General features: G+C 34.3%; 1 protein-coding gene and 1 long non-coding RNA gene across 2 annotated transcripts; one reads left to right on the forward strand and one right to left on the reverse strand.

Moving 5' to 3' along the window:
* The first annotated feature begins 4665 nt into the window (after nucleotides 1-4665).
* LOC101259890 (thioredoxin-like protein Clot) lies at nucleotides 4666-10283 on the forward strand. The gene is made up of 2 exons (XM_010328984.4): nucleotides 4666-4937; nucleotides 9792-10283. Exons 1-2 carry the CDS (start codon nucleotides 4793-4795, stop codon nucleotides 10043-10045), a joined length of 399 nt encoding a protein of 132 aa, XP_010327286.1. The 5' UTR covers nucleotides 4666-4792; the 3' UTR covers nucleotides 10046-10283.
* An 8797-nt stretch (nucleotides 10284-19080) lies between these two features.
* On the reverse strand, nucleotides 19081-21389 carry LOC109121314 (uncharacterized). Its single transcript, XR_002028715.3, has 2 exons — nucleotides 21263-21389; nucleotides 19081-19740 (listed from the first exon to the last, which is right to left on the reverse strand). It is a non-coding gene; the product is annotated as an uncharacterized lncRNA (long non-coding RNA).
* Between the last annotated feature and the right edge of the window lie 627 nt (nucleotides 21390-22016).

Here is a 22016-nt window from a genome sequence, read left to right on the forward strand (position 1 = left end):
CATTGAACTCCAAAATCAAGGAAGATCTTGGTGTAACGTTTTGACTTGAAATTTTTCATTAAAGAGGAGAATTTTCATCATTGAGTTATGTATTTTGATCCTTGAAACTCATTTAATTAAGGAGCCCCAATTCTCAAGATGTTTTCTAAAATTTTCAAAATTGAATTGTCCAATTTCATGATTCTACCGTGGGTTCTTGTATAAATGATTTCTAAACATTGAATAATTATATAATTGATATTGTATTGATTATTTCAATCTAAATTACCTATGAAACCATGAATTGAATCAACCCTAGTTTTTGGCTTAGTTTGGGGTTACTTGATATTGATCTATTGTTGTTGAATTCTTATGTAGTTTTATGTGGGCTACTCATTGATATAATAATTGTAGTAAATTTATATCTAGGTTGTATATATTGATTAATTTACATTTAATTGACCTAGATCATCGACTATTATAGCTTTGATGTTGATTTTTTTGTTATGGCCTTGGGAAAGGGTCTTGTGTTATCGAATTGAGTAAGTTGACTTTGGTTTGAAGTGTTGAGGATGATGTGGGGGTATGATTCCCTCTTTAATTTATTTTGATGTTATATATACCTCTATTCTATTATGATTTGTATGGTCCACTAATGGTGGCAGTGTTGTGTATTTTACTTGAAGTTGATATGGCCTTGTCGGCGTTACTTTATGCAATATGAAGATCTTGGCCTTGTTGACAACTATTTGAAGTAATATGAGTATTTGTGTAGTTTGATTATGTGAATCATGACTATATCTTTCAATATGTGAAGTCATATGTGTATTCTTTTATTCATGTTGTCTTAAGAGACCATGTTAGATGATACCTTTGACATTATGTGTGTAGTGTTGGAGTTGAGTCTTAGTTAATCCTACTTGGCTATATGAGTCTATGTTGGTTACATTGATGATGTTATGATAGTATATAGTATGACTTGAATATGTTACGTCTATTTCTAGGTTCTTCTAGAATGACTTACATTATGAGTTAAAAGTGAAGTATGTGGTGTCTTATCTTTGTTGACTTGTGTCCCTTGCTTGATGTATGTATGATTATGAATATGTGATGTCTTCATTCAAGGTGTTATAACTCTTACTCTTGAATGTGTGAATGACATGCGACCTTAAATGAACTTAAGAGAGTCTCTTATGTGAAAACCTTGACTTAGTGGTAAGGTTAAGATTGTTGAAATTGTAAGTCTTTATGGTATTATTCAAAGTAAAGAAATGATGGATTTAAGGTTAATTGGCTGGAACGACATCATATTAATCCTTAGGAAAGTCATTATGAGCTTCTTGTCGCCATTGTGAGGTAGCCTTAGTGGACCTTCTTTGGTAGGGTAAATGTGATTGGGTTATGAACTTGTTCTAGAACCCTTTAATGTGAACCTAACGTGTGAATTACTCTATGAGAAAGAAGGCATGACACCGGATTCCACACTTATATCTTGTGGTCTATGTCGGTTCATGAGACTCTACCTATGTCTTGCACTAGTTTGCCTTGAGGGAAGCCTTAGGAGGTGGTTCTTATGTATGAATATCTTATGATGATATATGATGTATATATGATAAACTTGCACATTGTTGATACTATATGATGATTAGTTCCACTTATATATATATGTGTTGGTCTATATGGTTAAAGTAAGATGATATATACTCTTAAATGTTATGTTATGTGAAGTAGGATATTGTTCATGATTCTTGTTGGGTTACTTAATTGAGTAAGGTTATAGGGTTTTGATTAATCATTGCACTTGTTGACTTGATAGAGGCTCGTGAATAATTATCTTGTTTTGATTATGTTGAAATGTACTCTTATACATGCTTGTTGCTAATATGACTTGATGATAGATTACTTGAATATGTATTCAATTATATGATATGTATGAATGACTTGACTAAACTTAATGTTGTTGTTCTTGTAATGTACATGTGTATGACTAAATGAACATGTCTTATTCGTTAGTATGGTTTGTTGAATGTGCATAAAGGTTTTAAATGAAAAGTGCATACTTTATGAAATGTCCCTCTTTCTTAGCATGTTTTTATATATGTGTGCATATGGTCTCGTACTTAGTACAAGTGGAGTACTAACCCCATTTTCTTCGTGTTCCCCAACATTTTAGGTTCCCGTTGTTGAAGGTCATTTGGAGACGACATTAAAGAAGACTTGGATATCTTGATCATCCAAGTAGAGTAGGTCCTCAATTTCCGAGGGCGATTCCATTATCTAGCTTATGGAGTTGTTTTTAGTTAAAGACTTCTATGGTTCTTCTTTTCAATTCAGTATGAAACATTGTATAGACCATGTGAGGCATTCTTACTTTGATGTATGGGTTATGCCCAAGTTCCTACACTCTTATTAGATGGTTTTGAGATGAGACTGTTATTATGACTATATCATCTTTAATATTTTTATGTGCAATTAGAGTAGAAGACTAAGTAATCTTCCTATACGAAGGGTCTATGTATACTCGATATATATATACTATGTGTATTTAGAGGTCTATGTAAACCTCCAAGTAGAAGTAATGAAAAGTTTTAAATTTTCCGCGTTTTTGATCTATGAATGTAATGATGTAAGCTAAGTGGCTAGTCTTAATCCTCAAAGAGGACACCGACGCCGGTTACGTCTAGGGAGTAAACTAGATATGAAACTTTTTCACACATAATCTTTCACAAAATGGTGAGATAGACGTTCAAAGACTCATTCAAGTGATAATCTTGTGAACTTATTCACTAAGGATTGCCAACATCAATATTTGAGAAGTTGTGATATAAGATTGGAATGCATAGTCTCCGAGATATCAAGTATTTTTTTATCAGGGGAGAAAAATATATGTTGTACTCTTTTCGTTAGCCATGGTTTTTTCTAAAATGGGTTTTCTCAGAAAGATTATTAACGAGGCAACATTCAAGCGTACTAAAAGATATGTGTACTCTTTTTCCGTCACTGGAATTTTTTCCTATAGGGTTTTTTCATAGTAAGGTTTGAACGAGACATATTATCTATGGACATCCAAGGGGGAGTGTTATAAAATAATATAATGTGGATGTCCACTATACGAAGAAGTTACTATATAACCTCCTTCATTATGGAGATAACCATAACCTCCATAAACTCCAACTTTATAACCATTACTCTTGTAACCTTTTACATCCAAAACCTCCTCCATTATATTCATGTTAATGTCATGTTTATGACTAACCTTTTGTATGCTTATATGTTACACTATAAATAGAAGCATACAAGTTCATATTGTATACACTTGAAAGAAACAAACTTATCTCATATTATTCCTCCTGTTTTATGTTCTTCTTGTCTTCTTCTTTATATAGTTATTTTGTTCTTACTTTTATAACAAGTAACCTTAAATTCAACAATTTTAAAACTTTTTTTAAATTTTTTTTTCCCGATAAAATTCAAATGAGGATTAATAAAAAATATCACAACGTATAAAATTAATGCAAAAAATTCACAAATAAATATAGTAACCTTAAATTCAAAATTTTAACATTCTTTTAATTTTTATTTTTTTGATAAATTCCAAAAATAAGTAATTTATTAATAAAAAATAGAAAAAATATGAAAAAAATATAAAATTACGCCAAAAATTCACAAATAAATATAGTAACCTTAAATTCAACAATTTTTTTAATTTTTATTTTTTAGTAATTCTCGAAAATAAGTAAATGATTAATTAAAAATAGGAAAAATGTGAAAAATATTGAATAAAAAAATGTTGAAATTTTTTAATTTTAAGGTTACTGTATTTATTGGTGAATTTTTTACGTTAATTTTATAGTTTTTTTATTTTCTTTTTTTTTAATCAATCAGTTACTCATTTTCGAGATTTACTGAAAAAATTGAAATTCAAAAAAATTATTGAATTTTTTGAATTAAAGGTACTATATATATTTGAGAATTTTTGGCGTAAATTTATTGTTATTATTTTTCCATATTTTTCTTTTTTTTATTAGTAAATTACTCATTTTCGAGATTTGTCGAAAAAAATTTGTTGAAATTGTTGAATTTAAGGTTACCATATTTATTTGTGAACTTTTGGCGTTAATTTCTATTTTTCATATTTTTTTATTACATCAACTACTCATTTTTTGGATTTACTGAAAAAATAAAAATCCAAAAAATAATTAATGAAATTGTTGAATTTAAGGTTACTATATTTATTGACTTTTGGCGTTAACTTCATAATTTTTTTTTTATATTTTTCCTATTAATCAATTACTCATTTTTCAGATTACCAAAAAAATAAAAATTAAACAAAAAATTTTAAAAATAATTGGGTAGTTTATTTAAAAGGGGAGTTATTTATGGATCTAATTAGGTGTTTATAAGTCCGAATCCGTTTACATATTCATATAAATGTCATGTCGTAAGATCAAAATGAAATGACAATTCCATGTGAAATTTAAAGAAATGAAAACTGAGTTGCATATGTACAGAATACTAACTAACGCCCATAAGGACATATCTAGACAAAAAATTGGACGACAAGGACATGAATGAACTAACCTTCAAACAAGATATATATTAACATTTTTAAATAGTATAAGGGTATATTTGACCATTTTCCCAAAATTTAAATATGAAACTCCATAAAGTAAAATACACCTTTTTTTTAACTTTGTTTTTTAAAAAGGACATCTTTCTGAAGTAATATATAGATGAGGGGTGAAAATTAATTCGACCTAATCCATAAGCGTAGCAGAAGTAGGGTAACTGAAATCGAATTGTAGCAGTAAGAATGCCGTTGAAGGTGTTGGACGCAACCATAACAACTTTTGATGGAGTTTTTGAAAAGTTTAAAGCAGAGTCGCCCAAAAACAAAGCCAATTTCATCCTGTTCCTGGCTGATATAGACCCTTCTACCAACCTTAGTTGGTGCCCTGGTAATTCTTAAAACACCTAGACAGATTTTATTGCGTTTGCTGGTGCTCTTGATACGAGCCACTAAAATTTGTTTCACATAAATTTGATTATGAATTCTATATAGTATTTTTTCCAAATATGTTGTACTGTCGAACGATTATCATACTCTACCATGAACTCTACCGTCTTTCTCAGCTTGTGGTATTGTATGTTCTAATCATGGTTGCTGGGCCTACTGTAGAATTAGTTTGAGTTTGTCTGTACTGATTCATGTGGGCAGTGGCGGATCCAGAAATTTTACATCAGGGGTGCTCAACTACATACATTTAAATGAATTACTAAATTTCGTAAATAAATAATAACATTGTCACTAAAGGCAGTGGATGCTTAATGTACAACATAGGTCCACCACTGTATGCGTGTAGCTGTAATAAACGATAATGTAACAGCAACCGATTCCAGATTTGTATTGATAGAAACTGACTCAATTACAATAGCTAATAATCAAACTGATACTTAAATGACAGAATTATGATTGAAGTAGTGAAAATAACATAGCTAGAGATATTAGAGAAGGAGATGAGATACTGGAACATAGAAGAGGATGAGGGGATAGCAGACTTTACAAAAGTGCAATATAATTCTCATAAACCTATATTGCTCTCACAGTTCGCTTTTTGTCAACTCCGATTCCAGGCATAGCCACTTAAATTGTTGTTGGGATGCTTTGCTAATACCGATCAAGACCTATTCATAACAATACCTCCATCCCCAATTAGAACTTTGTCCTCAATGTTCGGTTCGAGTCAGGAACAGTGATGCTCAGGGGCTCCCTACTGATTATCCCAATACCAAGACATGCTTTATGACTTGAAAAAAATGTGTGCCCTAGTGCACCTGTTATGGAACAATCAAAACCGTGGTCGTTGTGGCCTTTAGTGAACGGTAACAGATTTGTTAACTCAAGTGTCATTGTAACCAGCCCTGCATAGACATGACTTTGATTGCCCTCTTTTTGGAGCAGTTAGCAGTAAGCTAAATGAGAAAGCCAAGGAAAGCATTCCTGCAGCGAGCCTCCACAAAAGCATGAACTCAGTTAACTGGAAACCATCTTTTTGTGGCACGTGAAACTCATCCAATCATTTGATATCTTCCCAATCAGTACAAACAAGAAAAAGATACGTCATCTCATGATCAAGCTTGAACAGGAATGAATACATTATGGTAGTGGGTTTCAACTTTTGAAATCAATAAGGGTTGACCACCATGCCATTTGCAACCAACATGGTGCTTCGCTTGAGGCTTTTCTTTTTTAGCATAATACCAAATTCTACTTCCACACACATGTCACAACTCTTATTTGAAGACATAGGACAAAAGCTTATCTCCTCATTGGCAAGTATTTTGATGCGGCAGTTGGGAGTGTAGTGACAATATGGGTGTCTCACTTGTTGTTCGTGGATGACACTTTGTTTTTTTGTGATGCTAATGGGACTCAACCACATTATTTATGCCAAGTCCTCGCTTGGTTTAAGGCCAAGTCCTCACTCGGCTAGCTACTAGAGGGGTAATTTTGACAGCGAGAAATCATAGAAAGCAGAAGGATGCTTGCATCAGTTGGCTTTACATGTTTAAGGTTCGCGAGGACGCGAATCATCTTCTACTACATTGTGGGACAACTATGAGGTTGTGGTGGGATATGTTTAGGTTGTTTGGCACTTCATGGGCAATGCCAGAATTTGTGGAAGATTTGATGATAAGTTGGTAGAGCGGGAGAAGGAGAAAAAGACAGAGGGACTGGAATGTGGTTCCACTTGCTTTAATGTGGGTAGGTTGGAGAGTGAAACAAGAGAGCTTTTGAAGGTGTAGAATCGAGTTTCTCTCGGTTCAGGAGAAGTCTCCGCTCTCTTATTTTCTTTTGGTGTAAACAGAAAGTTCCTTGTATAGTAGATTCTTTACCTGTTGGTATACCCCTTGTATATACCGTCAATTTGGCCATGTTATGAATAAAACACATTTACATGATTAAAAAGAATGATAAACGACTCAAAATATTCATCACATTATCCAATAGCTTAGATATTCCATAGTTTACAATCTGAAATAAACCAAATTGTTGTCTGGCTTCTAGTATTTCTTGGAGGAAACCAGCAAGAATGATGTTTGTAAATGGTTTGTCTAGATCAAGCGCTGGGATGTTTCTACCTATTGTTGTATCGAACACCGTAGTAGGTACATTGTCCCTATAGGTTACTATAGCATCACGCCTTGAGAGTATTCATACATTTGAAGCATTTGCAACATCTTGAACTTGAAGACCCTTACAGTAAACAATAAGCACATGTACGAAAGAAGATATACTCAGCTCTACACCATCAAAGGAAGTCATAGCTTCTTAAATTGTCCTCCTCATATTTGCTCATAGGGCTGGAGAACACTTTATCCAAATCAAAATGAAACTCTGATTCTGCAATAACAAGAGGTGCTGAGACCTCCTTGGATTCGCACTTATCGTGCAAGGACACAACCACGTCCAAGTGCTCTGGAGCATCAGGGTTAGTTTCGGAGGAGGCAGACAGTGTGTTCTCTATGTTATCGAGGTGTCTGAGTATATGGGCATTATTGTCCATCCGTACCATTAGCAAATCCTGGATGTATTGAGGTGATGATGGATAATGGTAGAAAAGTATAGATCCATGTAGTCCAAATCAATGAAAGAACCAACGTAACAGACGACAATGCAGAAGCAACCAAACTCCCGATTTATACTGATAGGAACTGACTCAATTACAGTATCAACTAATACTTGAATGACAGTAATACAATTTAAGTGTGAAAATAATATAGCTAGGGATACTAGAGAGGGAGATGCGATGCTAGAACATAGAAGGGGATGAGAAGATAACAGACTTTGCGAAATTGCAATATAATTTGTATAAACCTATTTGCTCTCACAGTTTGCTATTTATCAACCTGGATTCTAGGCATAGCCACTTAATCAAGTGTTAGCCTACTTTGCCAATACTGGTCCAGGCCTATCCATAACAGTAGCTAATATCTGTTCATGTATTTGCTTTAGGAAGAACATTTTTTTCGTTCTGGTTTATTTGATGTTAGATAGAGCCTTTTAACATAAAACACTATTAGAGATATTCAGCTAGAGAGCAGTTCAAAACTTAGTAGAGACAAAAAACACTAGGTGATTCTTCCCATTTGTCCTAGCCTTGGTGGACAGAGTTATTCGGTACCTGTCGCTGGTGGGTGGTAGCAAGGTGGGAGGTGGCACGTATCTTGTGGAATTAGTCAAGGTGTAAAGCTGGCCCTGATACCGGGGTCATAAAAAAATATATTCGATTAGGAAGCATTCCTCTAACAAGTGCTGTTTTTGGCATTATTGGATCCACGAGGAGAGACATGTAGCATACCTCTCTCTGTGTAGACGAAGACATATGGTCAGCTTTTATTTCTTACCAACTTTCGTTGAATCTTCTTCAGAACTTTTCACTGGCACAGTGATGTAGGGCAGACAGAGAAATGTCTCTCATTTTCTGCTGGAACTTATGAAGTTCTCCTTGGGATGAAGGCATCGTCAAAATATGAATACCATTGCTCCGTCATTCCTGCATCATTCTGTTCCTTTTCAATGAAGTGGTATACCTTAAATGTGTTTCACTTGTATCTGCTTTTTTGGCCTATAGGCTACTTCATCTTGTGCCTCCGTTTTTATTTTTCTAAGAATGAACTCTTTTTTGAGAATGGTGGTGCCTCTATTTTTATATCTAGGAACTCTGACATTCTGCAGTTGTATATTCATTAAATTAATAAGGTATCTTTCCTCTGTATCTGCTTAAAATGTGATGGATGATATTATATTCAACTTTCAAGCTAACCTTTTGTTCTGCAATTTCCTGTTTTTAGTAGAATAACTTATTGCTTCGAAGCATGACTGATTCTTCTTATCCGCATTTGGCTGCCTGTTATTATCTAAGAGTCTTTAAGTTTTCTTGTTCAATTGCAGAATTATGGTCCTCTAGTTCATGTAACATTCTTACAATTCCAATATGTTTCTAAGATTCTGGTCATAGTTCATATAATATCTTTTATTCCCCTTCCAATAGACCATTAACAATTTGAAGAGACTCAAACACCTGGGTATTTCAGTCAAATTATATAAAATAAAGCAAGATCTTTTTAAAAAATCTGAACTTGGTTAATTGAGAGTTTTAATGTCGGACTAAGGGTTGAATCAGTTTCAAGGAATTAGTATCATTGTCAACATAAGTAGCGTGCATCCATCTAAGTTTACGGATGAACTTCGTGATTCTCCTCTGAATGTCTGAACCTAGAATTGCCATCTACTCTGTAGTATTGACACTATCAATATGATATATTGGCCTCTCCTCTAGATACACACTTTTTCTTTCTTAGACCTTTATCTCATATTTTACTTATTTAATTATCTTAAGAAGTATTTTTTAATTCATTGTTTCATTTTGAACATGTAGCAGTTATTAGTTAAGTAAACAGGTGCACAATCATGATTGTGCTATTATTTCTGGTTTGAGGGTTGAATTTTATACCATTTTAATAAATTGAACCTTAAACTTGGAGATCTGAAGTTGTTCTTCTAGTTCAGTCTAGCTTAACACTTAATCAGCCTTGCATTTGCCAGTGTTGTGGATTTTTTTGCATACATCGTGTTGTCTTGGGGGAAGGGAAGGCTTTTCTGCGAATTGTTTCGAATGATATTTAGATATTGTATTATGTTGGACCTGCATGCAGTTTTCACTGCAGGTGAATGAATCAAGCGATAGTTCTATCTTTACAATTTGTGTATGTTATTTGATATGACATTGTTTTTTTGTTTGTATTAGATTGTGTAAGAGCTGAACCTGTGATATACAAGAAACTGGAAGCATCATATGATGATATAGCACTTCTGAGGGCTTATGTCGGGGACAGACCTACTTGGAGGACTCCACAGCACCCATGGCGAGTAGATGGGAGGTTCAACCTCAAAGGGGTACCAACCTTAATCAGATGGGAAAATGATGCAATCAAAGGTCGTCTTGAAGACCATGAAGCACACCTTGATCACAAAATTGGTTCCCTTCTGAATGAAGCTTAAAGTGTCCCATTAACTACTTCAAGGGGCTGCCTTATATTATGAGAGTGCCTTAATAAAATATGCGAAACTTCATTGGCCTGAATGAACCTCATTTAAGAAGCCGTGAATATGATGACTCAGTGCTAGTGGTAGCGGGAAAAACTAGTGATTCTTGTTTAACATGTGTTGCTTCCATTTCTCCTGCCATGCTTAGTGTACTAAATTATACATCAATAGCATGTTTAATGTGTTGCTAAAATGGAAATTATTGCATTGTGTTTGACATGAAGGTTGTGGAGCTGAACTCCCATCTCTTCCAGTGACTAGAACTCATTGGCACTGCAGGGGGAATGGAGAATGACATCTACACCCGTCCTGCTATAATCACTACATCACCACCCATCTTTTCCATCTCAAGCACCCATATTCCTTTCCAAAACAGAGCAGCAATCGCAACGGCCCATCGGAGACATTGTAGGTCTGAGGTCCATTTCTATTTTTGATGATTGTTGATTTTGTTGGTGTTGTTCTATTTTGCAATTCAAGTTGAGTGTTCAGTGTCAAGATTGTGTCTTACAAGTCTTGTTGGATCATGATCATTAAAATTCTTTAAGAATAATAATAATAATAATAATCTGATTGGTAGTATTCCAACGGAAACCGACAACATAAAGGTATTAGTAGCACTTGCTCTCTAACAATCTTTTGGTAAAAACAAGTTGAGTTTTTCCTCTTTGAGCCATATCTATCTCACAAGTCTCAACGACTTCATGGCGGATTCCTGTGAGCATAATGGACCTATCCTATTAAAGAATATCAAGGCCCTCTATTGAGCAACTTTTAATTTATTGCGAGTTGATCAAATGATGGATTCAATAAGTTTTTGTCTATAACCATGTCCATTGTCTAGAAACATTAAACTATGTTTCCATAATAATATAATTTCATTGTGCTTTTTGAGGGGAGGTTTAAGTGCTCCCTTGCTTTTTGTAAGGCCATGGAGATTAGTTATACAAAGAGAAAATGGAATACGTTGTTTGTAAAAATGTGACATTTAGGATAACTCTTAATTTATTTTGCATACATCTCCTACAAAGTATTAATTTTTTAAGGATAAAAGCTTTAACTTTATTTAAATTTAATATTAAAAAATCTTAAATATTTCCAAAAAAATAAAATGCTGCAAGGGAGAATCCACAAGTCTCTCACTCCGGCAAAAGTTTAAAAAAGAAAAAGTTAAACACTATTAATACTTTTGGACTAAGAGTATATATATATAAAAAAAATCTTAAGCCCGCTTGTGTGGCGCCACCAGAAATTAAGATTCTCTTTTAATTTATTTTATCATCAAAACTAATCTTTCCATTTCGTGAAAAGTTATGACTTTTATAAAAGGTCATGACTTTAAAGAAGAGTTGTGACTTTGATGAAAAGTTGTGACTCTTGTAAAAAATTGTGACTTTAATGAAGATTAGTTACTATTATGAAAAGTTGTGTCTTTTATGAAAAGTTGCTACTTTGATGAAGAATTACGACTTTTATGAAAAGTTGCAACTTTTATGAAAGGTTGTGAGCTTTCTAAAGGGTTGGAACTTTTCCAAATAGTTGAAACATTTCTGAAGAAGCACAATAATCATTTTTTACTAGTATAATTATAACACAATATACTAACTATCCAAGTTCAGTCTCTTTGAATGACTTCTTTCTTCTTCTTTTTTCTTTAATCTTTTATAACAATAGTATCTATGTCGTGTTATTTGTCACGGACTTAAAGTCTTATTAATTCGGATGCAAAATTTGATTGAGAAAGGGCGGAGCATGGCATATAACTATAGATAAATTGGGTGATGATACATTTAGTCATGTTCTAATAAAGGAAAATAATCTGGCTGATTATTATATTATTAACTTACACTTTGGATTTTGTAGGTGACTTTCCTTTTAGCACATTTCAGTAGCCAGGAGGTACTATTTTCTAATAGGAAGATCACTAACTCGGACGAAACGCAAATTATATTTAAGGACAAGGACTATTCGGATGAGTTATTACAAGCAAATAACAATTGTCAATAAAAAAATGCACCAATTAATTGTGCTAGATCAAACACTATAGTCTAGATACACAAATTTACATCTACATTTTCACTATCATGCGCTGCCAACATCCATGATGCCCAATTTGTTAGTTAGAGGTACAAATGTGCAGACTGACTCTTCACTCTAGTAGTGATAATAAGACAAAAGTAATTAATCAGTTGACGAAGAGAGATGGAAAAAAAAAAGAGAGAGAGTAGAATGGAGGATGTGATGCTAGTTTACAAATAATGCTTGAATGATTTTATAATACCTCGGAAATGGCTAAGTCAAATTGGAAAGGAAAATTTTCATTTTTGGCACTAATATAGTGATGTACGAGTTCAACCTATGGATCGTAGGAAGGGAATCGTAGGACTTGGTTTGAATTTTGGAAATGTCAAGTCCATTAAGTACACTTACAAATGGACCGGAGGGGTCGTAGGGTGTTCTAGGGGTCGTAAGAAGTGCCCAGTAGAGTGATTCGAAGAATTGATTTGAGAACCTTAGGTCTACAAAAGGATTTGACGATTCGTCATATGATCTATGAGTCATAGGCGGGATCCATAGAAGTGATCTAGATTTGGTGAATTTGACTTGAACATGGGTTCTACGGATATGATATACGAGCCATAGAAAGTGAGACCGATTGTAGTAAGGTTTCGTGGAATCGATCAGTTATAATGAACACCAGTAACAAGTTCTATGGTTTACCAGGATGACCCGCAGAAAGTCTTATGGACCGTAGGTCCAAACCGTAGACTTGTCATACAGATTTTAATGAAGGGTGCCTTGGTCTTTTTACCCACTTAACCCCTAAGCTATGTCGTTTTGGCACTATAACTACCCCTATAACCGGTTTTAGTCCTACAACTAAGCCTAAATTATCTCATTCACTCGATTCCCCCAAATTCCCTCAAGTCTTCCCCCGTAAATTCTCTCAAGAGCTTCAAGGTGAAAAGCTAGGGTTTCAAGCTTCAAGGTCTCATCCTCCTTACATTTGATTATCAAGATATGTTAGAATTTACCAATGGATTCATTTAATCCATTGGGTCCCAAAAAAACCTCAAAATCTCCAATTAAATTTTTCCTAACTATTAAGGGTTCCATATTATTCTTCATGAGTCCTATCTAGTATGATTCAATTAATGTTATAAATTGGTCCTATTATGCATGATTCTAACCAATTGTATGTTTTCCAATTGATTTCACATGGAGTCATGCTTTATATTTGAATTGTGACTATGAACTTATGAATAAAGCTATTATGAATTTATTGTGATATTAATATGAAAGCAACGCATGTTTTATGAAAATGATGATTTCTGAATTATAGACGTTTTAAAGCTAAAGTGTCAATGAAAGATTTTGTCCACGTTAAAGGATTCGTGATTTAGATACTCTTAAAGCTAAAGTTTCAATGAAAGACTATGCCAAGATTTACATTAATGAAATCGTAAGATTGCATGAGGTCCTTTGTCTGTCATCTCAGATAGAGGACCTCAGTTTACCTTTCATTTCTAAAAGTCATTTTAGAAGGGTGTTGGTACTCACGATAACCTTAGCCCAACATTTCTTCCGCAGACGGATGGACAAGCAGAATGTACCATTCAGACCCTAGAGCATATGTTGAGATCTTGTGTTATTTATTTTAAAGGTACTTGGGATGATCACCTTCCTCTGATTGAGTTCGCCTACAACAATAGCTACCATTACAGCATTCAGATGATCCCTTATGAGACTATGAATGGGCGTAGATGTAGATCTTCTATTGGTTGATTTGAAGTAGGTGAAACAGCTTTGATAGGGCCAGATTCAGTCCTTTATGCTATGGAGAAAGTTCAAATCATTAGAGATAGACTTAAGACAACCTAGAGTCGTCAGAAATCTTATGCAGATGTAAGCAGAAGGGAGCTAGAGTTTCAATTTGGTGATTGGTTTTTTCTAAAAGTCTCACCTATGAAAGGGGTGATGAGATTTGGCAAGAAAGGGAAGTTCAGTCCTAGATATGATAGGCTCTTATAAGATCTTGGAAAGGGTTGACAAGGTGGTATATGAGTTCGAGTTTCCAGCAGAATTAGCATAAGTGCATCCGGTCTTCCACATCTCACTCTTGAAGAAGTGTGTGGGTAATCCAGCCTCTGTAGTGCCATTATAGAGTATGGCGGTGAAGGATAGTATTTCTTATGAGGATTTACCAGTTGAGATTCTTGACTGTCAGGTTAGAAGATTGAGAAATAAAGAAGTCACTTCAGTCAAGGTTTTGTAGAGGAGTCAGTCCGTAGAGGGAGCTACTTGGGAAGCAGAAGCAGTCATGAAAGCCAAGTATCCTCACCTTCTTCCTTCCAATTCCACTCCACCTTGAGGTAATAGTTCCTCTTTAGTTTTTTCAGTCATTCATGCGTGAATTCAGTCTTAGAATCATGTTCCCTCAGTTTGTACTTACATTTTCAGCGTATTTGCATGTTCTTAAAACTCAATTCAGTCAGAAACTCAGTTCTCAGTGTTTTGTAGTAGGGTTTGCAGCACTCTCCATCTATTCCAGCTAGTTTAGTCTTCGTTCAAGGACAAATGTTCACAAGGGGAAGATAATGTAACACCCTGTATCCAAAACAGACCAAAAACTATTTTTTCAGAAAAACCTGCAAGTGAATCAAACGGTGGCTATCGACGGATCGTAGCCTGACCCACAGTCCGTCCTGCACATCCATCAATAGGGTCAAAAACCCCAAATCTCAGCCCAGGAAAATTTGGTTAAGTCCTGATTGATGGACGAACCTACAATCCGTAGTTTGTGACCGTCAATCAACACCCCATTCACCCACTTCAAACAAGAACTACGATTGACCATCACTATCCATAGGTGGACCCACAGTCCGCATGTCTGTCCATAGGTGGGAATTAGCAGACAGTTACGGGGAAAATAAAGTTGGGTCAACTTCAAATGGTTATAACTCTTAACACAAAATGAATTATGTGTCTCATGACATACCCACAGATATATAATTGAATTAGCTTTCCATAGCCACCGACCTTTCTAAAATCAAACCTCTGAGTAAAAAGTTATGGTCGTTTTAGTAAAGACTTGTCGAACAGACCCAACCAACGGACCTAAATGACGGACAGTCGATCAAACGACAGATCGTCTTTCCAGGCCGTCGTTTGGTCCGACAAAAATGAACTCCAAGGTCTTTTGGTCTTTCCCACTTTGTTTAAACCTTAAGATACTACATTTTGACCCTAAATCATCAGATTTTAGTAAGTTTAAGCGTAGAAACATAACAAGAACTTACGTAAGTCAAAATCATAAATCAAAAGTTAGAAAATTAGAAGCAAGAAAGGAGAAAAAGATCAAGAAACCTAGTTCAAGAATGCATCAAGGTTCCAGCCCCAAAATATGTATATTTCTCCGTAAATTTCATCACTAGGTATGTAGGATTTCACTAATGGATTCCTTTCACCCATTGGGTCCCTCGTTTTCAGTCAATTCTTGATTCTCTTATCATGATTAAACCTAGGGTTCCTAAAATTAGAGAAAACTTCATGATCTAGTTAAAGTATATGTTCCAAATCAGATTATCATGTTATTGCTCAGATTACCACATGAATTTCAGAACCCTAGCATTGTATTTTTTTAGTTCTTGAATTACACATGCTAGATCAGATATTTCAGTTATGCAGTTATACATGCTTCAGTTTTTAATGCATCATTATCATATTAAATGTTGCATTCCAGTTTGCATGTTTACTTTTGAACTATCCAGTATTTATAGAAAATTCAGACATAATTAGTTAACTACACAAATCAATGGGAGTATCATAATACCGAGTTGAACTAGGGTTCAGCGTACCCAAATAGTCCCAGAGCTACTTGCCAAGTAGGTTGTAAGTACCCTCTGTGGGCATCTAGTGATCACGCCAGCATGTCTTTATACCTTTAGCAGGGTATATTGGTCCTCTCGATGGGGCTTATACATCGGACTCCACATTTAGCTTATGTGGTTTTATTATCGGTTATTAATAGCTCTCACAATTCAGTCAGACTCTATTGTATTGACCATTTATCTGTATATTCAATATTTAGTTTCAGCATGTTATAAATTGGTCATTGCATTCAGTTAGCTCAGAATTCTCTATATCAAGTTTAAATTAGTATACTTTATTTTGTGCTTGTTCAGTTATGTTTTATTTTAGCTTTATTCTAGCCGACATGCTCAGTACCTTTCAAGTACTGACGCATACATGCACTACATCTTCTTGTTATGTAGGTTCAGGTTCTTAGCATCCAGATCATGCATAGATCGATTCCCGATCTCCAGTTCAGCAGATTCAGTGGTGAGTCCTCGTTCTCCGGGGACAATAGTCATGAGCTTCTTTTTCAGTCGTTTAGTCATTTAATTTCAGTTTTTGCTAGATTTAACTGGGACTTGTCCTAATATTTCTAGTCCAGTTTAGAGGCTATTTTCAGACATTGTTAGTTTCAGCTTAGTGTTGAGTTAATAGTTTCTTTGTATTAAACTCATTAGTATTCATTTGTCTCAGTTATAGAATATGAGTATTCCCCATATTTTCAGTTTAAAGTATGATTTAGCTTCCATATTCAGTTTATTATCTTGAATATGCTCGTGATCATGCCAGAAGCGTTAGCTTGGGATCACTTGTGGTCCTAGGTTCCGTGTCCGCGTCTCAAGGATAGCTCGAGGCGTGACAAAATTGTTGAATATTCTCGCAATTCAACAAAACATATATTCTTGCAGCATCCCACTCCTTATCAGACAAATAACGAATATTTATCTCCCCACTCCGACGTCCGGGATGCAAACATATGGATAGAAAAGCATTGGGTGCATCAAGTTCACCTCCATCATCATTTCGAGTAACTTTGTTGAGCCTAGTTTGCATATTAGGATGGAAATAATGAAAATTGAATATTGAAATTTCTTTAATGATATAAGCTTCACTAATTGATCCCTCGACACAATTAGAGGAGTTGTCAAAATGGGCTGACCCAACCCAACCCAACCAAACTCTAACGGGCTAGAGAGTTAAATGGGTTGGGGCGGACTGACCCTTTTAATTAAAGGGTCAATAAAAGAGCGGCCAACCCAACCCTAAGCAGGCCACGGGTTTGGACAGGTTGTCCCTTCAACCAAAAAATGAACAATATTACTCTCTTAGAAAGATTATCGAATGTTGACGCCTATGAACACGACATCAATTCATAATGAATTCATTTATAAATCACACGCTTCAATGAATACTTACAAAAATACATTTATGAATCACACACTTTGGTGAATACTTAAAAAAATACATAATAGTCAACGTAAGATTTAGTAGACAAATGTTGATTCCATCATTTCTCCCACAAAAAACTAGCTGGTTTAAAAGATTTCCAGCAACACAAGACAACCTAAATACTTGACAAATCTAAATTTCTAAATATTACATGACTCATTAATTAATGTTTTATAACTCCGCTTCTACTTCAACTATCGATCACATTTGAATCAATGTATGATATTATTTTATTAAGAAGTTCATCTTCATCTACAGTTTACCATGTAAGATGATATTTCAAAATACTTGATTTTTTATTATTCAAAATATTTATTCATAAAATCTTTACAAATAAAACATTATTAAAAATATATATAAAAATATTTTAAAATATTAATAGCCCACGGGCTGGCATCTAAGGCTTGCGGGTTGGGCTAAGAGGCCAACAAACCAAATGGGGCGGGCTAAAAAGCCTCATTCGTAAATGGGCCAAAAATATTAAGCCCAACCCCACTTATTTCAAGGGTTGGGTTGGGCCGGCCTTGTGGGCCAAGCCCATTTTGACGGCTCACACAATATCTATTATTCACCATCTTCTTTAAAGTGTGTATTTGTCCGCATTTGTACATATATATTTAGTGTTATTTTAGTAGATTAGATAAAATATTAAATCAATTATATAGTTTAGACTTTTACCGCTTAAAAAGGCATATCCATCGACAATGGACTTGACCTCCAACTATTGTTTCATATGGTGAATTGGCAAATGTTCCATGGGATCAACCAAACCAGGAGGAAATAATTTCTCTAGCTTGCAAACTATAACCTTTATGCTTTCCTCAAGCTTCTGTAGATCTTCTAATTTTAACACATTTGCGCATAAACCTTTAAAAATTAAACTTATCTATGTTAACGCATTCCAAATTGGCTCTGGCAAAAGATCTCAAAATGCAATTGGTAGAAACCTTTCTAGAAATACATGACAACCATGACTCTTCATCCTTGATAATTTACAATCTTCCATGTGTACACATCTAGACAAATTTGAATCATATCCGTTTAGGAACCTTTAGCTTTTCAACCATTCACGTATCAACTTTCTATGCTCTTTTGTCAGTGAGTAGGCTGCCTTTGGCTTCAAAATTTTTCCAATGCTCCAACAATTCAAGCTTTGGACGATTTCAACAATTTGGCACATCCCTTCTATCAGTCAAATTGTGTTTTTTTTTATCCATTAGGTCCATTATTGTGTTGAATATATTAACAAACGCATTTTTCTCAATATGCATTGCATAGAGATTATGCTGATTAATATTTATACTCCAATAAGGAAATTCCCAAAAAAATCTTTGTTTTGTCCAATTATGTTGATCCCCAAAACCTAGAAACTTATAGGAGGCGTAATAATCACGCACTTTTGGTAAGGTACAAACTTTTTCCAAATTTCTTCACCAGACAACATAAGAGGAAGTAGAGTTCTCAACCTTTCCTTTTAAAAATGACTTTCTATCCTGTCGAAATGGATGACCCGTAGTAAAAAAAAATTACGATGTCAATCAAAGAATGATCCTTTCTCCCATGTTTTAAGTAAAATGTCTTACTTTTACCCATACAACAAGGGCATGCAAATAGACCATGTGTGCTCCAACCAGAAAACATTCCATAAGCTGGAAATTATTAATAGTCCACATAAGTGCAGCTTGCATTTGAAAATTCTCTTTCTTATGAAAATCATAAGTCTCAACCCCGTCAACTTATAATTTCTTTAATTCATCAATAAGAGGTTCTAAATATATATCTATATTCTTAATGAGAAGACTTAAGAACAATAAGGGATAGTTATGCACATTTCGAGTAGCAAACTGTAAGGTGTAATGATTATTGGCCAACAAGAATAAGGGTGTGTCGTATTCCCATAAGGACTAAATCCATCAGCTGCAAGTCCATGTCTTATATTTCGAGGCTCGCTTGCAATGTTAGGATGACACTGATCAAACTTCTCTCGTGCCTCTCCATCACTTGGATGACTCATTACCCCAGGTTCTTGACGGTATTTCCTGTGCCATGTCATATGTTCAGTTGTCTTTGTTGACATATATAATCTCTACCACCTCGGAGTTATAGGAAGGTAGCGGAGTACATTATATGGAACATCTTGTTGCCCTCCACTGAGTCTTCTCTTAGGCTTGTAGCGTGGTTTGCCACACTTCAGACAATCTCTTTTGTCTTTATTATCCTTGTAATATAGGATAGAACCTGTATGACACACATCTATCTTTTCATATCCTAGCCCAAGTTTTGCAACCATTTGTTTAGTCCTATAGCAATTTACATGTAATTTTGCATCTTCAGGTAAAGAACTCCTTCAAAAATAGGAAAATTTGATTATAGAAATTGTCACTCATGATAGATTCAGACTTAATGTTCAACAACCTGCACACTGCTGATAGGAGAGAATGAGTTCGACATCCATCAAACAATGTCTCTTTACCAACTTAGAACATTTCAAAAAATTCTTGAGCATTTTAATTAGGAGGTTCTTTTCATCAACATCCCTATAAAGCACATCACTGTCTAGGTTGAAACTAGGACCAACTGCATCCATGATCATAGTACAATATGGATTTATTGGTGTTCTATTAGCACCTATTTCATCACCTGTATTGGTACTGGGTTGAGGTCTAGTAATTGGTACAAAAGACCTCCTATGTGATTCCCATTAATAATAGTTGGGCATGAAACCATGTTTGTATAAATGAGATCTAATACCATGAGATTCAAGAAACCTACTACTGTTTTTACATTTTGAACAAGTGCACCTTATACTTCCATTAGAAACAAAATTAAGTTGCATTAATGCAAACATTATAAATTCATGCACACCTTCTATAAACTTATAAGTGACTTTTGTTCGACTTGACACTTGTCTCTTATACATCCACATGCGGTCAACTTTAATGGAACTCATGCTTCCAATCTAACAAAAAATGATGAAACACTTCTTCTAGTACTTAATAATTTATTAATTAGGTAGTAATCGGATAAATGAAATTCAAATTTAAACAAAAATGACCATGCCACAAATATCTAATTTAAGAAGGGTTCAATAGCAACATTTAACAAAGAGAAAGAATTGTATTTTTCTAATACAAACATAAATTTCCCTTCCTGTTAGTAAAGTCTAAAACATTTATGTGAATTCTATAAGGGATGAAAAAATTATATAGAAGCATGTGCATTATACAGACTAACACTATTTAGTCACCACAGTCCAACACAAATCAGCCACAAAATCTCTTTTGATTCAAGGACTCCATAGAAGATAAATTGAAGTGCTCAAAGCTCCACCCTTGAAAGTAGAAGGTGCGCATGAAAAGACACTTATCGTGCAATCAAAAGGTCAAAAAATGAAGCAGTGGGCTGAAACAACTTGAAAAACTCGTAGATTGTTACTTGCGGAGGCACTAGAGTCATCCGAGTCATCAGCCAAAGTGTTTGTCATAGACACTCGAATAAGATGAGTTCTGTAGTTGTTTTCTTCCTTAACATATTACCATCGAAAAGTTTAAGGTACATTTAAATCATCAACTCACAAGCATCTATATACTTTTTGTAGATATGATAAGCTCTAAACAATAGAAGGGATTTTGAAGAAAAAAAACTGTAACAGGACATTAACTACATAAAGCCGAATATGAAACTATCACCAATTGCAACGAAACAATATCTAATTCTAAAATGGTCACAAAAATTGAAGCAAAAATTCAAGAAAGCAACTTGTGAAGCTAAAAGAGTCACCTTGAGAATAAGGTAGTGCTTGCACCAAATCTTAAAGGAAATGAAAAACACAATAAAAAGAATTGCATTACATAAACAGAGGTGCACCTGGAAAGCTTCGATATTGATTGAATTCATGAGTTAGTCTATGACATTATAATCACTCTTGATTTTGTATCTCTATCAAATTTTGATTCAAAAGTTCAGTTCGTAGTAGTTGTTCTTGATAGAAAAGTCTTTATGATGAGCTCACTTGAAAATATAAATATTGACTATTAGGTAATAACTCAAGTTTTTGTAAATGTCGTTGCTTCTTATTCTCCTTTTTTATGTTCGGGACAAACATAATTTTTAGAAGTAGATAATGTAATGACCCGTTAGGCTATTTTGAGAACTAGTCATCTCTCTTTTTTATAAAGGATCCATTTCATAAATTTTAACCGTGAATTTTCAATTATTCGTTCAACTACAATTATTTAATAAGAGGTAAATTTTAAATATTTAATATTATTAAGTTGTTAATGGATCAAATCCATAAGTTAATATCCTATACCACTTGACCAATTTACTGAAATAAGTTAAAGAAGATTTTTATTTTTAATGGTACCACAAACCATTTTCCTAAATTCACCGCCGAAAGAGAACACGAACGACTCAGGTAAAAACCTATCCTTTCTATGCAATCTTATATTATGTATATGGATTGTTTATTGTATTATTATTGTTATTACCGGATGATTGGAGAAAGCTAACACCAATAAATTTAATTATCATATAGAGATTTGAAAAAAAAAAAAACTATGTGACATTGAAGTTTTGGTTGAATAAAATAAGACTGATGGAGGATTAAATTGTGGAGAAA

The sequence above is a fragment of the Solanum lycopersicum genome, chromosome 10 (assembly GCF_036512215.1).
Source record: "Solanum lycopersicum chromosome 10, SLM_r2.1".
Classification (NCBI taxonomy): domain Eukaryota; kingdom Viridiplantae; phylum Streptophyta; class Magnoliopsida; order Solanales; family Solanaceae; genus Solanum; species Solanum lycopersicum.